This window comes from Physella acuta, unplaced genomic scaffold, assembly GCF_028476545.2.
Source record: "Physella acuta isolate Inbredline_101_S28 unplaced genomic scaffold, ASM2847654v3 ptg000410l, whole genome shotgun sequence".
Classification (NCBI taxonomy): Eukaryota; Metazoa; Mollusca; class Gastropoda; family Physidae; genus Physella; species Physella acuta.
In genome coordinates this window covers 170,314-186,457 of record NW_026731929.1, presented here as the reverse complement: position 1 = coordinate 186,457, position 16,144 = coordinate 170,314, and the positions used below count along the sequence as shown (strand labels likewise).

Below are 16,144 nucleotides of genomic sequence, written 5' to 3'. Positions count from 1 at the left end.
GTGACGTTGAAGAGTGAAGTTTGCTGATGTTGCTGGGTCGATGGTTTTGAGCTTGGTGAAGTGTTGAGGTGGGCGAGGTAGAGCTGTTGGCGATTGTTTATTTTGAGTAGATGATCTTGAGAGATGGTTAGTTGATTTGCTAGTGTTTTGACGGAAGCTTCCCACCTAAGATTTCTCCTAGGTGGGTGTCGTCAGAGTGTTAGTGAGTTTGTTGGGAGCGAGGTAGATACGTTTGACGTAGTAGATGAGTTCGATTTCTTGAGCGAGGTAGTTGCGTTAGACGTAGTAGATGAGTTCGATTTGCGATTTGTTGGCGATAGACAGACCTCCCAACTAAGATTTCTCCTAGATGGGTGTCGTCAGGCTGAAAAATAAAAGATTGAAAAGTTAGCCACTCGTACATTTGAAGCCACCCAATACAAGTACTGGGTGACTCATCTCGAGAGCGTGTGCGTTCGAGGGATGTGTGGGAGCAACCCCACAGCGGTCGTTTGCGAGATTTGCGTGAGTTAGAGTAGTAGGTTTGACCGCCTCTCGACCCCGGCAGCCAGCCCTAAAAAGGGCTGACCAACCAAATGACTAAGATCCGTGTAGATCCATAACAGATACTACACTTTGATCTTAGCCAAAAGGCCGAGAAGCAGTAAAGCAGATATAAGAACACGCACTATTACAGTCACATGTGAACATAGCTTCACAAATCTTCTTGGTATTAATATTATAGATGTTTGATATTAGTGTTATCTAAATATAGGATTAACATCTAACAATTACTAGGAGTTGTAATTAACATTTTGTTACTAATCACCAAATTTTTTAGATAATTTTCTTGTAATTTAATTTTATATAATTAATGTTAACGCTTTTTACTTGTTTTTCTTTCAATATATATTAAAACCTTTTTTATTTCTTTTTATAGTTTAATTTTATGATTACCTCCCTTAAAAAAACATTATTGTTAGTTATCTCCCCTGACTAAAAAAGTTCTACGCGCGAGATATGTTGACAGAAACATAAGACGACAGCAAACCGCTATGAACTGTGTTAGGGGTCATCCATAAATGACGTCACACTCGTAGGGGGGAGGGGGCGTCCGTAATTTTGTGACGATGTGTGAGGAGGGGGAGGGGGGGGGGGGTTCAGATGTTGCGACGTCACATTTTTGCATTATAAAAAAGCAATGTTAGAAAACGAATTTTAGACGTTATTTCGCGTTTTAGACAGTGGCGGAATTAGAAAAAATGGGCCACCCCGCAAAAAAAATTGTTTGCCCCCCCCCCCCCATATATATATATATATATATATATATATATATATATATATATATATATATATATTATATATATATATATATATGTATATATATATATATATATATATATATATATGTATATATTATATATATATATATATATATATATATATATATATATATATATATATATATATATATATATATATATATATATAAACACAATACGAACATAGGATACTCGTTTCTGGCCTGATCGGGTTTTGAAAAATAATTCAATTAAATATAATCACAACAACATGTCATGTGTATGAGTGCATTGGTCTGTTTTGAAATCTCTGTTTTCATTAATGTTTGCGTATTACCTCTAATCATTAAGTCGGTCAAAAGTATATAAATCATAAAGCTTTGTATAAGTAATGGTGTCTCGTGTTATGTTTATGTTTATGTTTTTTTTTGTATTTATATTATTAGTTTTAACTACATTTCATTATTATACTATTCCGTTCTTTAAATAATAATTAAGATAAGTAATTGCTGTTTAATTTGATTATTACAAATCTATTAAAAGGAGCTTATGAGCTGTTTGAAAAAGGCAAATAATTTATGGAAGTGGTTTGAACATTTGCCAGTATCTTTCACACTACAGCTCATGTGTATATGTTTTTTTTTAATTTTTACGCAACAGCATGTCTTAGCTACTATATAATATCATTACTGTATTATATCTGTTACCTGTTTGTTATTTACAAAAACACTATTAAGGTGCCAGTGACGAAACTAATATATATATATATATATATATATATATATATATATATATATATATATATATATATATATATATATATATATATATATATATATATATACATATATATATATAACACTATCATTCGTGTATTTATTTGAGACGTTTGCCTTGTTTTCTAGAACAGTGGTTATTAAATGCAAACAATGTCTGCATTTTATTTCTTGGATATTAGTTGTTGGAGCGCTAGTTTGTCTACACTACCACCGCTACGAGCCAGCTTAGTTGTTGAGGCGCTATCTATTCGCTTCTTGTAAGGCTAAGAGCGGGAGGGGGGTCTGAGAAAGGAACTTAAAAGGGACAACAAAGCACCGATGTCTTTTTATCCATCAGTACCAAGTTTGGGATGGTCTCAAAAAGCCGTCTTAATATCTAGCGGCCTCTCGCGCAATTGAGGTTTTTTCAAAAGAAATTTGCCGACAACAGCGTGTGTTTGATTGTAAGAAAAAGAATATACAAGAGCGTGGGATTGTGTCTATAGAATAAAGATAATCCAACCGCAGCTACAGTATTCTTTTTTTCAAAACAACCGTCAGGTCAAAAATGCAAGAAAATTAATTTTAACTTTTAAAAAAATGATTATGATCGGCGGTGGGCCCCCTAAACGGCGTGCCCCCCCCCCCCCCCCCCGCATTGAGGGGTCTGGCGGCACTGTAGTTCCGCCCCTGGTTTTAGATAACTGTTTTAATAAATTGTAGGGCATGTGCACTTTGATCTTAGCCAAAGGGCCGAATTGAAAATTCTGTATGTATGTAATTATGTTTGTCGTAGATACGCAATATATTTTTTTAATAGAATTCCTTACTGTAATAGATTGAGATAATTGTGAGGTCAAGGGAACTCACTCTTCTGTATTAGTATTATATTTATATTGTTATCTTGAGTGATGTCCCTTACATGTATATAAATAGTTGTCTCTCGTCACTTCCGTCTCTCTCTGGTTATCATCATGTAGTTAGACCCAATAAACGTTTTATATACAACCACATGCTTCTATCGTCAATCTATTATATCTGACGACGAGGATAAAAATCTACTAGAAAGAGCACCTACTTACGCAAAAAAGAGGTTTGCTAGAGCATATTAGCTAAGTATTTCTAGAATAATGGCGCTGTATGGCCAAATAAAAGAATTTGATTCGAATGATGAAATCATTCAAGATTACCTAGATAGGTTAAGCTTTTACCTTGAAGCAAACAACGTGACGATAGAAGCCAAAAAGAGAGCTGTTTTGTTAACAGTCATAGGGCCTCAACAATTTAGGCTACTAAAAGACTTATGCGCACCAGCTAGTCTAACTACCAAGAGCTTTAACGAGCTGAGCAAATTGCTAACAGACCACCATGCGCCTACCCCATCAAAGTTTCTATGTCGAGCTAGATTTGACAGTAGGACTCGTCAACCAAACGAGTCAATATCAGAATATGTTGCTGCTTTACGTCATTTAAGTGAATTTTGTGAATTCGGCGATACGCTGTCTGACAGACTATGTGAAAAGTTTGTGACAGGTGTAAACAGCCCTGATATTCAAAGAAAGTTGCTGCTCGAGTCAGATCTAACATTAGAAAAAGCAATACAACTTGCAACTTCATTCCAGCAGTCATCCGAGGCGGCAAAATCTTTAGCACCTTCAGAGATCCATGCAGTAAACAGCAGGTTAGTCAATAAACATCAACCCCAACAGAGCATTCCAACTTATGCTAAACAGCCTGCTCGTTCAAATCCTAGATCTAAATCTAGTAATAATTATCAAAAATGTCATCGATGCAAAGGTCCCCATGCATCTCATCGATGCAAGTTCAAGTTAGCAACTTGTTATAAGTGCAGTAAGCAAGGTCACATTGCCAAGGCCTGCTTCGCAAAGTCTTCGTCTGTTGCTAAATCTAGCCAGTCAAGACAGTACCGCAACCAAAGGCAGCACTATGTTAACTCTCACCAAGACTACCTAACCCAACCAATGAACCACTCTACCAGTGAAAATGCTCAAACTGATTCGCAGCCGGATTTCAACCTGTTCTCTGTGAAATCAATAAGTCATGCTCCCATCAATGTACCAGTTAATATCAACGGTAAGAGCATCAGCTTCCAACTTGACACTGGAGCATCTCTAACAGTCATAACAAAGAAAGATTTTGACGCTGTCACAGGAGGATCAGTGCCTCTACAGCCATGTCACAAGTGTCTAACAACATACACTGGTGACAATGTTCCGGTAATAGGAGAGTGTATGGTTCATGTAAGTTGTAATGGTCAAAGTGTTAAACTTCCTCTTCTTGTGGTTGAAGGAAATGGACCACCATTACTAGGTAGGAACTGGTTAAGTAATCTTAAGTTAAATTGGAAGAGTATATTTTCAGTGATCAATGCAAAAGAATCTAGTCTTACTTCACTAGATAAAGTTATATCTGAAAATAAATGTGTTTTTGGTAATCCTGGATTACTAAATGATAGAACAGTGAAGTTAAGCATTAAAGACACAAATCCAAGATACTGCAAAGCTAGAGTTCCACCTTATGCAATGAGGAATAAAATTGAAAATGAGCTAAGTAGATTGGAATCTAATGGCATCATAAAGAAGGTAGACTATTCCGATTGGGCAACGCCCATTGTGCCAGTGTTAAAGAAGGATGGTTCTATAAGAATTTGTGGAGATTATAAAACTACACTGAATAAGCAAATAGAGCTAAATAGGTACCCTATTCCTAACATTGAGGAAATTTCTTTGAATTTGGCAGGAGGAGACAAATTCACTGAATTAGACTTTAGTCATGCTTTCACTCAACTAGAACTGCATCCAGATTCAAACGTCTATACGACAATAAACACACATAAAGGACTCTACCAATATGAAAGACTATGTTTTGGCATATCATCTAGCCCTGGAATTTTCCAAGCTGTCATGGACAGTATTTTTAAGGATATTCCAAATGTTTGTGTTTACTTTGACAATGTGTACATAACTGGTAAGAATGACACTGAACATCTTAAAACACTTGATAAAGTATTGAAAATTGTTGGTGAAAAAGGTTTAAAGATAAACAAAGATAAATGTCAATTCATGTTGACAGAAATTAGTTTTCTTGGTTATATATTGAGCAAACAAGGCATCAGACCTCAACCTGAGAAAACAAAAGCCATTAAAGAAGCACCCAAACCTGAAAATACCCAACAACTAAGAGCTTTTTTGGGCTTGATAAATTACTATGCAAAGTTCATAGGAAATCTGTCTGGTAAACTATCACCACTGTACAAGCTGCTACAGAAAAATGCAACTTGGCACTGGGGTAAACAACAAGATACTGCTTTTAATACAGCAAAAGAGGCTTTGTCTTCTGACACCTTACTAACTCACTATGACCCAGGGAAAAGACTTATATTAACATGTGATGCTTCACCAGATGGTGTAGGAGCAGTCTTGTCCCACATGGATGAGAAGGGTGACAGACCCATTGCTTTTGCCAGTAGATCTTTGAACCAGGCTGAGAAAAATTATTCTCAGTTAGATAGGGAAGGCTTAGGCATCATTTTTGGTGTTAAGAAATTTCATAAGTTTCTGTTTGGTAGGAAGTTCACCATCTTTACAGATCATAAACCATTGCTAGGTTTATTTGGAGAAAACAAAACCCTACCTGAGCATGCCTCACCAAGAATTCAAAGATGGGCTATCACACTAACTGCATACAATTATGAATTGAAATACAAACCTGGATCTGAGAATAGTGCAGATAGTCTTAGTAGATTACCTTTAAAAAACCAAAGCCTGAGCTATGTACCAGAAGATGTATTTGTTCTCTTCACTATCATGGATAACTCCAATATAAATGTGAATGATATTAAAAGAGAAACACAAAAGATGAGTGCTTAATAAAAGTATATGAGTACTGTAAGAATGGTTGGCCTGAAGAGTCTGTGAATGATGACTTAAGGCCATATAAAATAAGAAAAATGGAATTAAGTCTAAAAGATGGAGAAGATACAGTCCATTATCAGTCAGAGTTGCCTAAACAAAGTATTTGTAACTTAATAAATGATTATGGTGATATGGCAATTTCAAATGCTTTCAGAGAGAATACATTAGTAAGAAGGAATGTGATCATCAAACAACTTTGCTAACATCATTAGCACTTAAAGAAACTAAAACAGTAACATCAAAAGAAAAAAAAAAGATTTTTGCCATTTAATACTTTCAGATGCCAATTCAAAAATAGTTCCATTAAATCATGACAAAACATCCATTGAAGAGAATTTGAATATAATGAGAATGTGTATCTAAGAAATTATGGGAGAAAGGAAAAATGGATACCAGGTCAAATTGTTCAATGTACAGGACCTGTGTCTTATAAAGTTAAAAATAACTTGTGCAGATAATAAGTGTGAATCTGTCAATCCCACCAAATCTGATCAGTTCACACCAACTCAGTTTGTTCCACAACCAAGTTCTGTTGATATGAGTGAACCAAGTTGTCTAGAGTCAGAAAATGTAAATTCTGGAGTTAATGATTTAAATCCTAGACCTCCTGAGATAGAGAATCCAAATGGTCAGAATATTGAGTCACCAAATCAAAGGCCACTGAGAAGGTCAAACAGGACAATCAAAGTCCCAAATAAGTTAGACCTATGATTTTAAAGGTCAAAAGGACTTTGACATCATTGTTTTGTATCTTGATTATGTTGTACCATATTGTGCATTGTTTGTAAGGATGTAATCTACCATAGTGTTCATGTTACAATATAATTGGTGATTTTAGGATACTATCAATTGTTCTATTGAGAGATGTGTTATTGTGTTCTAAGGGTAAAGGGATGTAATAGATTGAGATAATTGTGAGGTCAAGGGAACTCACTCTTCTGTATTAGTATTATATTTATATTGTTATCTTGAGTGATGTCCCTTACATGTATATAAATAGTTGTCTCTCGTCACTTCCGTCTCTCTCTGGTTATCATCATGTAGTTAGACCCAATAAACGTTTTATATACAACCACATGCTTCTATCGTCAATCTATTATACTTACACACAGTTCACTCCTAGGAACTAGCTGTGTGGAAAGGTTGCATGTTTAAAATATACATAGTATACATAGTATTGCATACAATTATAGTTAAGCATGTCATACAATTTGGAGTTTCCATTATAACAAAACATTTAAATTTTTAATTGACTACTTCTTTCCCTTCTGAACTGTGAAACTGTACTCTTTTACCTTATGGCTTTCTCTCGCCCTTTCTTTCTGAGACAAGAGATTTGAATGGTGAGCTAGTACGTGATGATGAATGCTTTTTTCTGGGAGGTTTTTATCACAAAAGCAGCAACTGAAGTTAGTTTCGCTGGTGTGTTTTTCCGTGTAGTATCGATGTAAGTCATTGTGGGTTTTTGCATCATTACAGAAGTTGCATTGTTTGAGATAAGTGTGTTCTGTTCTTTCGTGATTTAGTACTTCCTTAACCGTTTGGTACGAGCTGGGGCAGAAGCTGCATGTTAGGTGATCGTGGATTAGTTTCTCGATTTTTTTGGATTTAGTTATTTTTTCTTGTTCTGTGGAACTCGTTTGATTTTTCCTTTTTGTTGACGAAGCGGTTTCTATTTCTGAATCCGGGTCTGTTGCTTTTGTCTCTGGGTCTTGTGCTGCGTCATTGGTTGGAGAGTTTTGGATTTTGCTTGATGATGGAGCTTGTTGTGCAGGTGGCGCAGTATTTTGTGCTGAAGGTTGGTCCTTGGGCGTTGACTCTGGGCTGAAAGCTTGGTATTGGTTGGACAAGTGTAGAGTTGAGGAGCAGAATTGGCACACCTGCCTTCTTCCAGCAATTGCTATAAGTCAGGGTCGGCAACCTTTTGAGACGGAAGAGCCAAAAGTCGCAGTTTATAAAATTTCCCAGTTTTTAAAGAGCCGCCTTTTTTATTTCAATATTATGATATTTTATTAGGAATATATATATATATATATATATATATATATATATATATATATATATATATATATATATATATATATATATATATATATATATATATATATATATAGGCCTATATATAATTTAAAATAAATAGCTTTTAATATGGAATAATATTTATTCATATAAAAACATACACATGATTAGCACAAAACATATTTAAGTATTTTAACCAGCTCTGCTAGAATAATAAAATCAGTAATCAAATTATATCACAATAATTATTGAATAATATTTACAATTATAGTTTGACCTTGCAAGCTTTTTGAAAGTTTGTTTAAACCTGGCTCATAACTTGTTTTCAGTTTCAATCACGCCTTAAGATTTTTTTATTTGTTAGTTTGCTTCAGTGTTTCTTCCAGACTTTTATCTCCAAGGGGGGGGGGGGGGGGGGAGCACTAAAAATTTTCGCGGGGGACGGACTAAAATTTCCTTTAAGGACACTGTTAAAAGTATATATTTTCTATATAAAGTCAATTTCGTCCGGGGAGGGAGCCCCTCTCAAGAAATGCCCGGAAGAAACACTGGTTGGCTTTTTTACTTTTATTTTATTCATGCAAAAAAAAAAAAAACGCCCGCTCGCATAAATATAGTGACCCGAAGATCGTCAGCACTCCAAATGCTAACTTCTTTACCTCATTGTAGTATCTTGGGAGAATATTCCATGCGTCACATAATAGTGCCTAAACTCGAGGCATTTATGTTAGAGCTGTCCAGTTGTGCAGCGAAACGTGCGCGTTTTTCTGGATCTCCAAATCTTCTAACTTTCTCCTGAGTTCCGTGAAATGTTTGGTTTTCAAATCCAGCCATTTCATTTGAAGCAAATCAGCATCCATTCCAATTGGCTCAATGTTGATCGCATTTGTTTTTGTGTTAAGACGATCTACTATGTACGTCAAAGTACTTGCATTTGTTTCGAATTGCTCAAATCACTCAGGAATCTATCATTCATTTTGTTTATTGTAATGTCTAAGCAATTCATGTTAAAAGTAGCATAATATTTTTTTTTTCAAATTTATCAAAATTAAGTAATGTATCGCTCTCTGTGATTTCATCAAAAAAGTTTTTTTTTCGAAACAATCAACTTTTTCAAGCAACTCATAGGCTGGGTTTTCCTGTCCTTGCAGTTTTACATTTAGCTCTTTTAGTTTCTTTGTAATATCCACCATGAAGTTGAATATTTCGATTCGGGATGGACAATTTAATAGGAAGTAGGGCCCTACATTAAAATAGGAATTAACCAAATATTCAAACAGAATGGCGAGTGTTTATTGTTTATATTTATTATTATAGGCCTATCGTTCATCACCTAATGTTGCAGAACAATATTTTTAAGAGTTTCGAAAATAAAATAATTATTAATATTTGTGCATGGAGCAGAATAGCCGCATCCTGACATCAAAAGAGCCGAACGCGGCTCGCGAGCCGCATGTTGCCAACCCCTGTCTTAGCCTAAAGGCCGAGAAGCGAATAAAAAATATCCAGCAATAAATGTAGTCCAAAAAGTAACGCTTGAAGAGGTTTCTCGGTATTAATATTAAAGTTGGTTGATATAAGTAATTTCTGATTATTAGACTAACAACTAATAATTACTGGGAGTTGTTATTTTAAAAAATAGAAAAATCACCAAAGGTTTTTAATACATTTTTTAGATTTTAATTGTTTATAATTTATACTAATATTTGTTTACTTGATTTTGCTTAAATGTATTTTATTATTTTTTCCATTTCTTTTTATCATTTAATTTAATAATTATCTCCCTTGAACAAAAATTCAATATTTGTTTTCTCCCTTATCAAAAAAGTTCCACGCGCGAGATATTTTGACTCAAGCAAAAGACGAGTTCAAACACCGCTGTTAACTGTGTTACACCAGGGGTCGGCAACCTGCGGCTCGCGAGCCGCATGCGGCTCTTTTGATGTCAAGATGCGGCTCTTCAGCTCCATGCACAAATATTAATAATTATTTTATTTTCGAAAATTAAAAACATTGTTCTACAGCATTCGGTGATGAATGATATAATAATAAATATAAACAATAAACACTCGTTATTATATTAGAATATTTATTTACTCCCTATTTCAAAGTACTTTCTATTATATATATATATATATATATATATATATATATATATATATATATATATATATATATATATATATATATATATATGTATATATATATATATATATATATATATATATATATATATATATATATATATATATATATATATATATATATATATATAAACCTAATAAAATATCATAATATTGAAATAAAAAATGTGTGTGGCTCTTTAAAACTGGGAAATTTTGTAAATTGCAGCTTTTGGCTCTTCCGTCTCAAAAGGTTGCCGACCCCTGTGTTACACCATGGTGCACTCTCGTGACTAACACTAATATTCTGTGTCAATGTTTAGTTCCATATGGGGAGGGGGGAGGAGGTGTGTGATGGAATCTAGTGAGGGGGAATTGAATGTTTGGGTGATTTTGGTAGAGACTATTTTTGTATCGAGTTTAGCTTTGGGAGATTTTTAGTGTGGGAGAGTTTAGTGTGGTAAAATTTTGTGTGGGAGAATTTAGTGTGCGAGAATTTAGTGTGGGAAATTTTGTGTGGGGGAGTTTAGAGAGGGAGAATTTAGTGCGGGACAATTTTGTGTGGGAGAATTAGGTGTGGGAGAAATGAGTATATTGTGTTGTAGTGTAGAAAAAGGAAGTAATTTGAGTGTTTTTGTATATATAAATAAATCTACGTGTGATTGGGTTTACTGTGAATAAGTTGAGTGGGGGTGTTAAGATTAGTGGGGGTGGGGGAGTTGTCCTTCTGGGTGTGGTTTAATCGACCTCCGGATCATGTGACAATGTGACGGATTGCGTCATTTGTATAACGATGCTTTGGTTATTTCTTCATCTAAGACTGAATAGTAGGGAAAAAGCATGTTTTATAACCTATATATTAACGAGCTTTCACAAGCGCTAAATTACAAAAGTAAGAGTACACTTTTCAAGCTACAATACTTAACATTGTCGAAAAAGTTCCCGTCATTATCTATCGATATATTGTATCGTTCATTTACTTACGAGTTTCGGCAGATATCCGGTCCGTGTTTGGTCGTGCCACACAGGGGGCATATAGATCTTCTACCGTTATGTTGTAGTAACAAGGTGTAAGTTTCCACACTGATCTCAAGATCAATGTAATGGGGTAAATCCTTTAAAGGAACGTTTGGACAGAAATCGACTTTCCCCATTATCACTTTTCCCGATCTTAAGGGTTGAAACTATTGTGTCTGGTTCTGATATTTCAATCATAATTTTGTTGATCATATTCTGGGTAATGGTAGGGGGTACCCATTTTGGGTGACCCCTCTGACCGTTTTGTACACATGCAGCAGCAAAATGCTGCTACAATAATCCGAATGTTCACATATCACTGCCAATTGTAGCGAGTTGTAAATTTCTTCTGATTCGAAAGAGATAAACCATTCGCTTGGTTTCCCCAAGTTGTAGACATTAAGAATTTGAGAACGGTTTACGTTCAGTTTACACGTAAATCGGTCCTCTAATATGAATTCGTCGATTCGACGTTCCTTTTTTCCTTTAATCAACACACATAGCGTGTTTTTGGGATACCGCCCAGGTGCGGTCCCCGAAAGCATGATTTTTTTGAAGAGTGTACTTACAGGTACAGGGTTAGGTCTCTCCTTTTGTGACACATCTCCGGTTTTTCTCCCACTTTGAAGAACATTTACAGTTTCATTTGAATATGTATCTGTTACGGGTGTTGACACAGGCCAGCTGGTTGTTTGCGTGGTGTCCGTGTTATCTACAGGACAGAGCGAAGGCCAGATAAGGTATTTTGAAAGTCTTGCCTGTCTGGTTTCGGCCATCTTGTTTTTATACCAATCGGTCACAAGACATGGGTGGTCTGAGTTATACAGATTTTTCAGTAAATACATTTTTTTTTATGAGTTTAATATTGTTCCTCTCTTGCTGCTTTCCCACTCGAGCAAGGGTAGGCAGCAAGAGCAGGTTTACATGAGCATATACATACATATTATACAAGTTATAGTACGTATCTAATACAAAACGTATATATTTAAGTTCCCTTATACAAAGTTATACAAAGTCTAAAGTTACTAAGTGTTAATTAAGTTTTCATTTGATACTCTATGTTGGGCGATTTATTTAACTCACGGATGATGATTCTTTGTGTGAACCTTCATACCCTTTAGAGGGAGGCATATTCTGCAATGGTGGCAGATATACGTAGTTTCGTCGGGATGGTACTCTTTGTAGTGCTGGGATATGTCCATGTATCCACACTCGCTGTTGCATATGTGACACATTAAGAGTTCCTGGTGTGCTGAAACCTCGTGTTCTTGCCTATCTTCGATTGATTTGTATTTCTGAGTGCAAAATCTGCATCTTTTGCTGTTATATCCCGATTTTTGGGTTTTTAGATTTTTTGTCGACTGCTTCGCGTCTGTAGGGCTGTGTTCTTTTTTTCTTTTTGAGTTTGTGCCGTCGCTCATTTCCACATTTAGGCTGGGGTTGTTAATTGTAGAGGTTGGCGTCGCTGTAAACTTGAAAGAGTTTGGGCTCAGCGAGGATGATGCAGCAAAGTTTGGTATGAGGATTTTTGGTGCAGTTGTTTTGATGGTTGGCGATTTCGTCATGCTTGTATTGGAGGTTGTTGGCTTACTAGGCGATTTGTGGGGGCTGGTTGGTTGACTGTTTGTTGTAGTCGTGTTTAGGGTTGTCTGGTTTTCCATCGGTTCTAGGGCCTGCGGTGTGGTTGGTGCTGGTTCCTGTGATGTTGTCAGGGGCGCATAAGGTGTTGAATCTGAAGTCGGCTTAGGGGGCTCTGTTGTTTGCTGCTGTGCATGCGTGACTTGTTTCTGTGGTGCTGTCATGTGTATATTGGATTTTGGACAGTGACTGGTCCAGTGCAGGGTTGACGAGCAGGTTTGTCAGGCTTGTTTTCTTCCATTGATGGCTACTAGGATGTTGAGGGGTTTGTTTTTGTAATTTATTTGAATGTAGTGAGGGATGTTTGTTGGATTGTCAGTGTGTATGGAGAAGTTGCGATTACTGGTGTGAGGAATTGTGGTTATGATTGGTTCTTTGCTGCTGTAAGGCTGTAGTGCTTGTATGAATGTGTGATCGCTGAGTGTGGGGGGTAAGCATCTAAGGGTTCCGTTTATTCTGTCTTTTTCGTGTAGTGTGAAATGCAGTGTGTATGGGACGTGTATTTTGTGTGTATTATGAAGCGTGGTGACGTCAAATGCTGTTGATGAGAAAAACCAAGTGTCAGCTCGCCCGTAGTTTAGCAGCAAGATTTGTTCGTTGCTTATGATTTGCCTTAGGATGTGACCCCGTAGGTTGGGATGGCCTCTTGATGAGATTCGCATTTGGATGGTAGGTGTATCAACTGGGTATAGTTCTGGGCAATCTTCATCTGGTACATCCAAAGTGGCAGTTGTGGCTAAAAAGGGTTGGGCCAAGGATTTCATTAAGCCACCCGAACCGTAGTCCGGGTTGCTCCTCCCCAAGTCTCTCGACCCAGGGGGAGCACCCAAGGGCGCAACCCCTTTGTTGACGCTGACAATACCTGCGTATGACATCTTATGAGGAGATGACATTATAGGATGTTAGAGTATCGGAAATCTTTAGTAAAAGGCGAAATATTTACTCGATTTACTGTATTAGGCTAATATATAAAGTTCTATTCTGTATGTAACATAACCACGCCTCGGTAAAACCTCATTGGCTATTGTACCGCAACTGCGCAAAATATATAGAAGCTTCACGCAAATAATCATATTTTAAACTGCACAAAATAACACTAAACTATGCATGAAGAGTTTTCTCGGTATTAATAATAAAGTTAGTTTATTATAAGAAACAGTAGCGCACGCAGGGGGGGAGCAGGGGGAGCGGCCGCTCCCCCTCTGGCCATTTTCAGCAAATAGGCGCCTTTTTGGAAACTTTTTAAACTCAAAGTTTTAAACAATGATATTTGTTAAAAAATATTTTTGGTCGGCACATGTATGTAAATCACAAGATTTCTTTTCATGCAGCAATTAAGCATTAGTGTACTAGTCTATTAGTGTCTACGTTTACAATACGTATTGATAGCTGCATCAGTTTGCCATTCTAAAAATAACCATTACGATGCATTGCAATGTTTAAAAAACCTCTACGGTAGTACCACTTGGCAAGAGGGGTGTTAAGTTTAAGGCAACTGTATAATGTATTTGCTTACGAATAATTGAATTAGAAAATGTTATACATAAAACTTCATACATAATTACTTTATATATACAGTTTGAATCGTGTGATTAATTAAAAAAAAATAACAATACAGACGCAATTACAACTGACGTGGCACCTCTATTTAAATTTACTTATGGGCAAACTGAGTAGTGGTGGGGAAATTTTCACAAGGTCAAAAACGTAGTAGTATTCTTACAGTTTGGGCGATAGTGATTACGATTACAAATTATATAAAACAGTTACAACTACAACCCACGTCCCCCATGGACCCCTCTGTAAAAAAAATATTGTCATAATACCACTGCTACTTATTTATTTATATATATATATATATATATATATATATATATATATATATATATATATATATATATATATATATATATATATATATATATATATATATAAAATACACGTATACATAACGTGTAAAAATTCGGCGCCTTTTTTTGCTCTTTTTGCTCCCCCTACAATAAAAACCTGGATACGCCTCTGATAAGTAATATCTAATTATTCGATTAACAACTAAAAATTACTAGGAGTTGTAATTAACATTTTGTTATTATTCACCAAAGGTTTTAAATACCTTTTTTAACTTTAATTTTCTATGATTTATACTAATAAGTGTTTACTTGTGTTTGCTTTAACATATATTATTATTTTTTTCCATTTCTTGTTATCGTTTAATTTTATAATTATCTCCCTTGAAAAAACTCAACATTTGTTTTTCCCTTAACAAAAAAGTTCCACGTGCGAGATATTTTGACTCCAACAAAAGACGAGAGCAAACCGCTGTGAACTGTGCAGTAGCGTACGCAGGGGGGGGGGGGGGGGGGGGTGGGGGAGCAGGGGGAGCAGCCGCTCCCCCTCTGGCCATTTTCAGCAAAGTGACGCCTTTTTGGAAACTTTTTAAACTCAAAGTTTTAAACAATGATATTTGTTAAAAAATTATTTTTGGTCGGCACATCTATGTAAATCACAACAAGTATTTTCATGCAGCAATTAAGCATTATTGTACTAGTCTAGTAGTGTCTACGTTTACATCACGTATTAACAGCTGCTTCAGTTTGACATCCTAAAAATAACCATTACGATGCATTGCAATGTTTAAAAAACCTCTACGGGTAGTACCACTTGGCAAGAGGGGTGTTAAGTTTAAGGCAACTGTATAATGTATTTGCTTACGAATAATTGCATTAGACAATGTTATACATAAAACTTCACATATAATTACTTTATATATACAGTTTGAATCGTGTGATTAATTTTTAAAAAAAGTACAATACAGAAGCAAATACGCCTGATGTGGCACCTCTATTTAAATTTACTTATGGGCAAGCTGCGTAGCAGTGGGGAAATTTTGACACGGTCAACAACGTCATCACGATGAAGTAGTGGTATTCTTAAAGTTTGGGCGATAATGATTACGATTACAAATTATATGAAATAGTTACAACCCCCCTCCCCCATGGACCCCTCTGTAAAAAAAAAATATTGTCATAATATATATATATATATATATATACATATACATATATATATATATAAACATATATATATATATATATATATATATATATATATATATATATATATATATATATATATATATATATATATATATATATATATATATATATATATATATATATATGTTTAGAACAGTCATCTAAAATCTGGCGCTATGTTCACTCTGAGTTTGTTACCTTCCCCCCCCCCCCCCCACCCCCGTCACACCTCACCACCACAATGGTGTAGAGCGACATTAATGTCACACCTAGGTATAAACTGGGTTGGTTAATTGACCTAAAGTGACCTAACAGTGGTGAATGAAGTTGAACCTACCA

At 35.6% G+C, this 16,144-nt stretch overlaps 1 protein-coding gene and 1 pseudogene across 1 annotated transcript; both read right to left on the bottom strand.

Annotated features, from left to right (window-relative positions):
- Positions 1-517: 517 nt before the first annotated feature.
- On the bottom strand, positions 518-645 carry LOC131942539 (uncharacterized; annotated as a pseudogene).
- An 11,566-nt stretch (positions 646-12,211) lies between these two features.
- On the bottom strand, positions 12,212-12,934 carry LOC131942530 (uncharacterized protein DDB_G0284459-like). The gene has a single exon (XM_059302436.1). The coding sequence runs from the start codon at positions 12,932-12,934 to the stop codon at positions 12,212-12,214; it is 723 nt and encodes a 240-aa protein (XP_059158419.1).
- Positions 12,935-16,144: the final 3,210 nt, after the last annotated feature.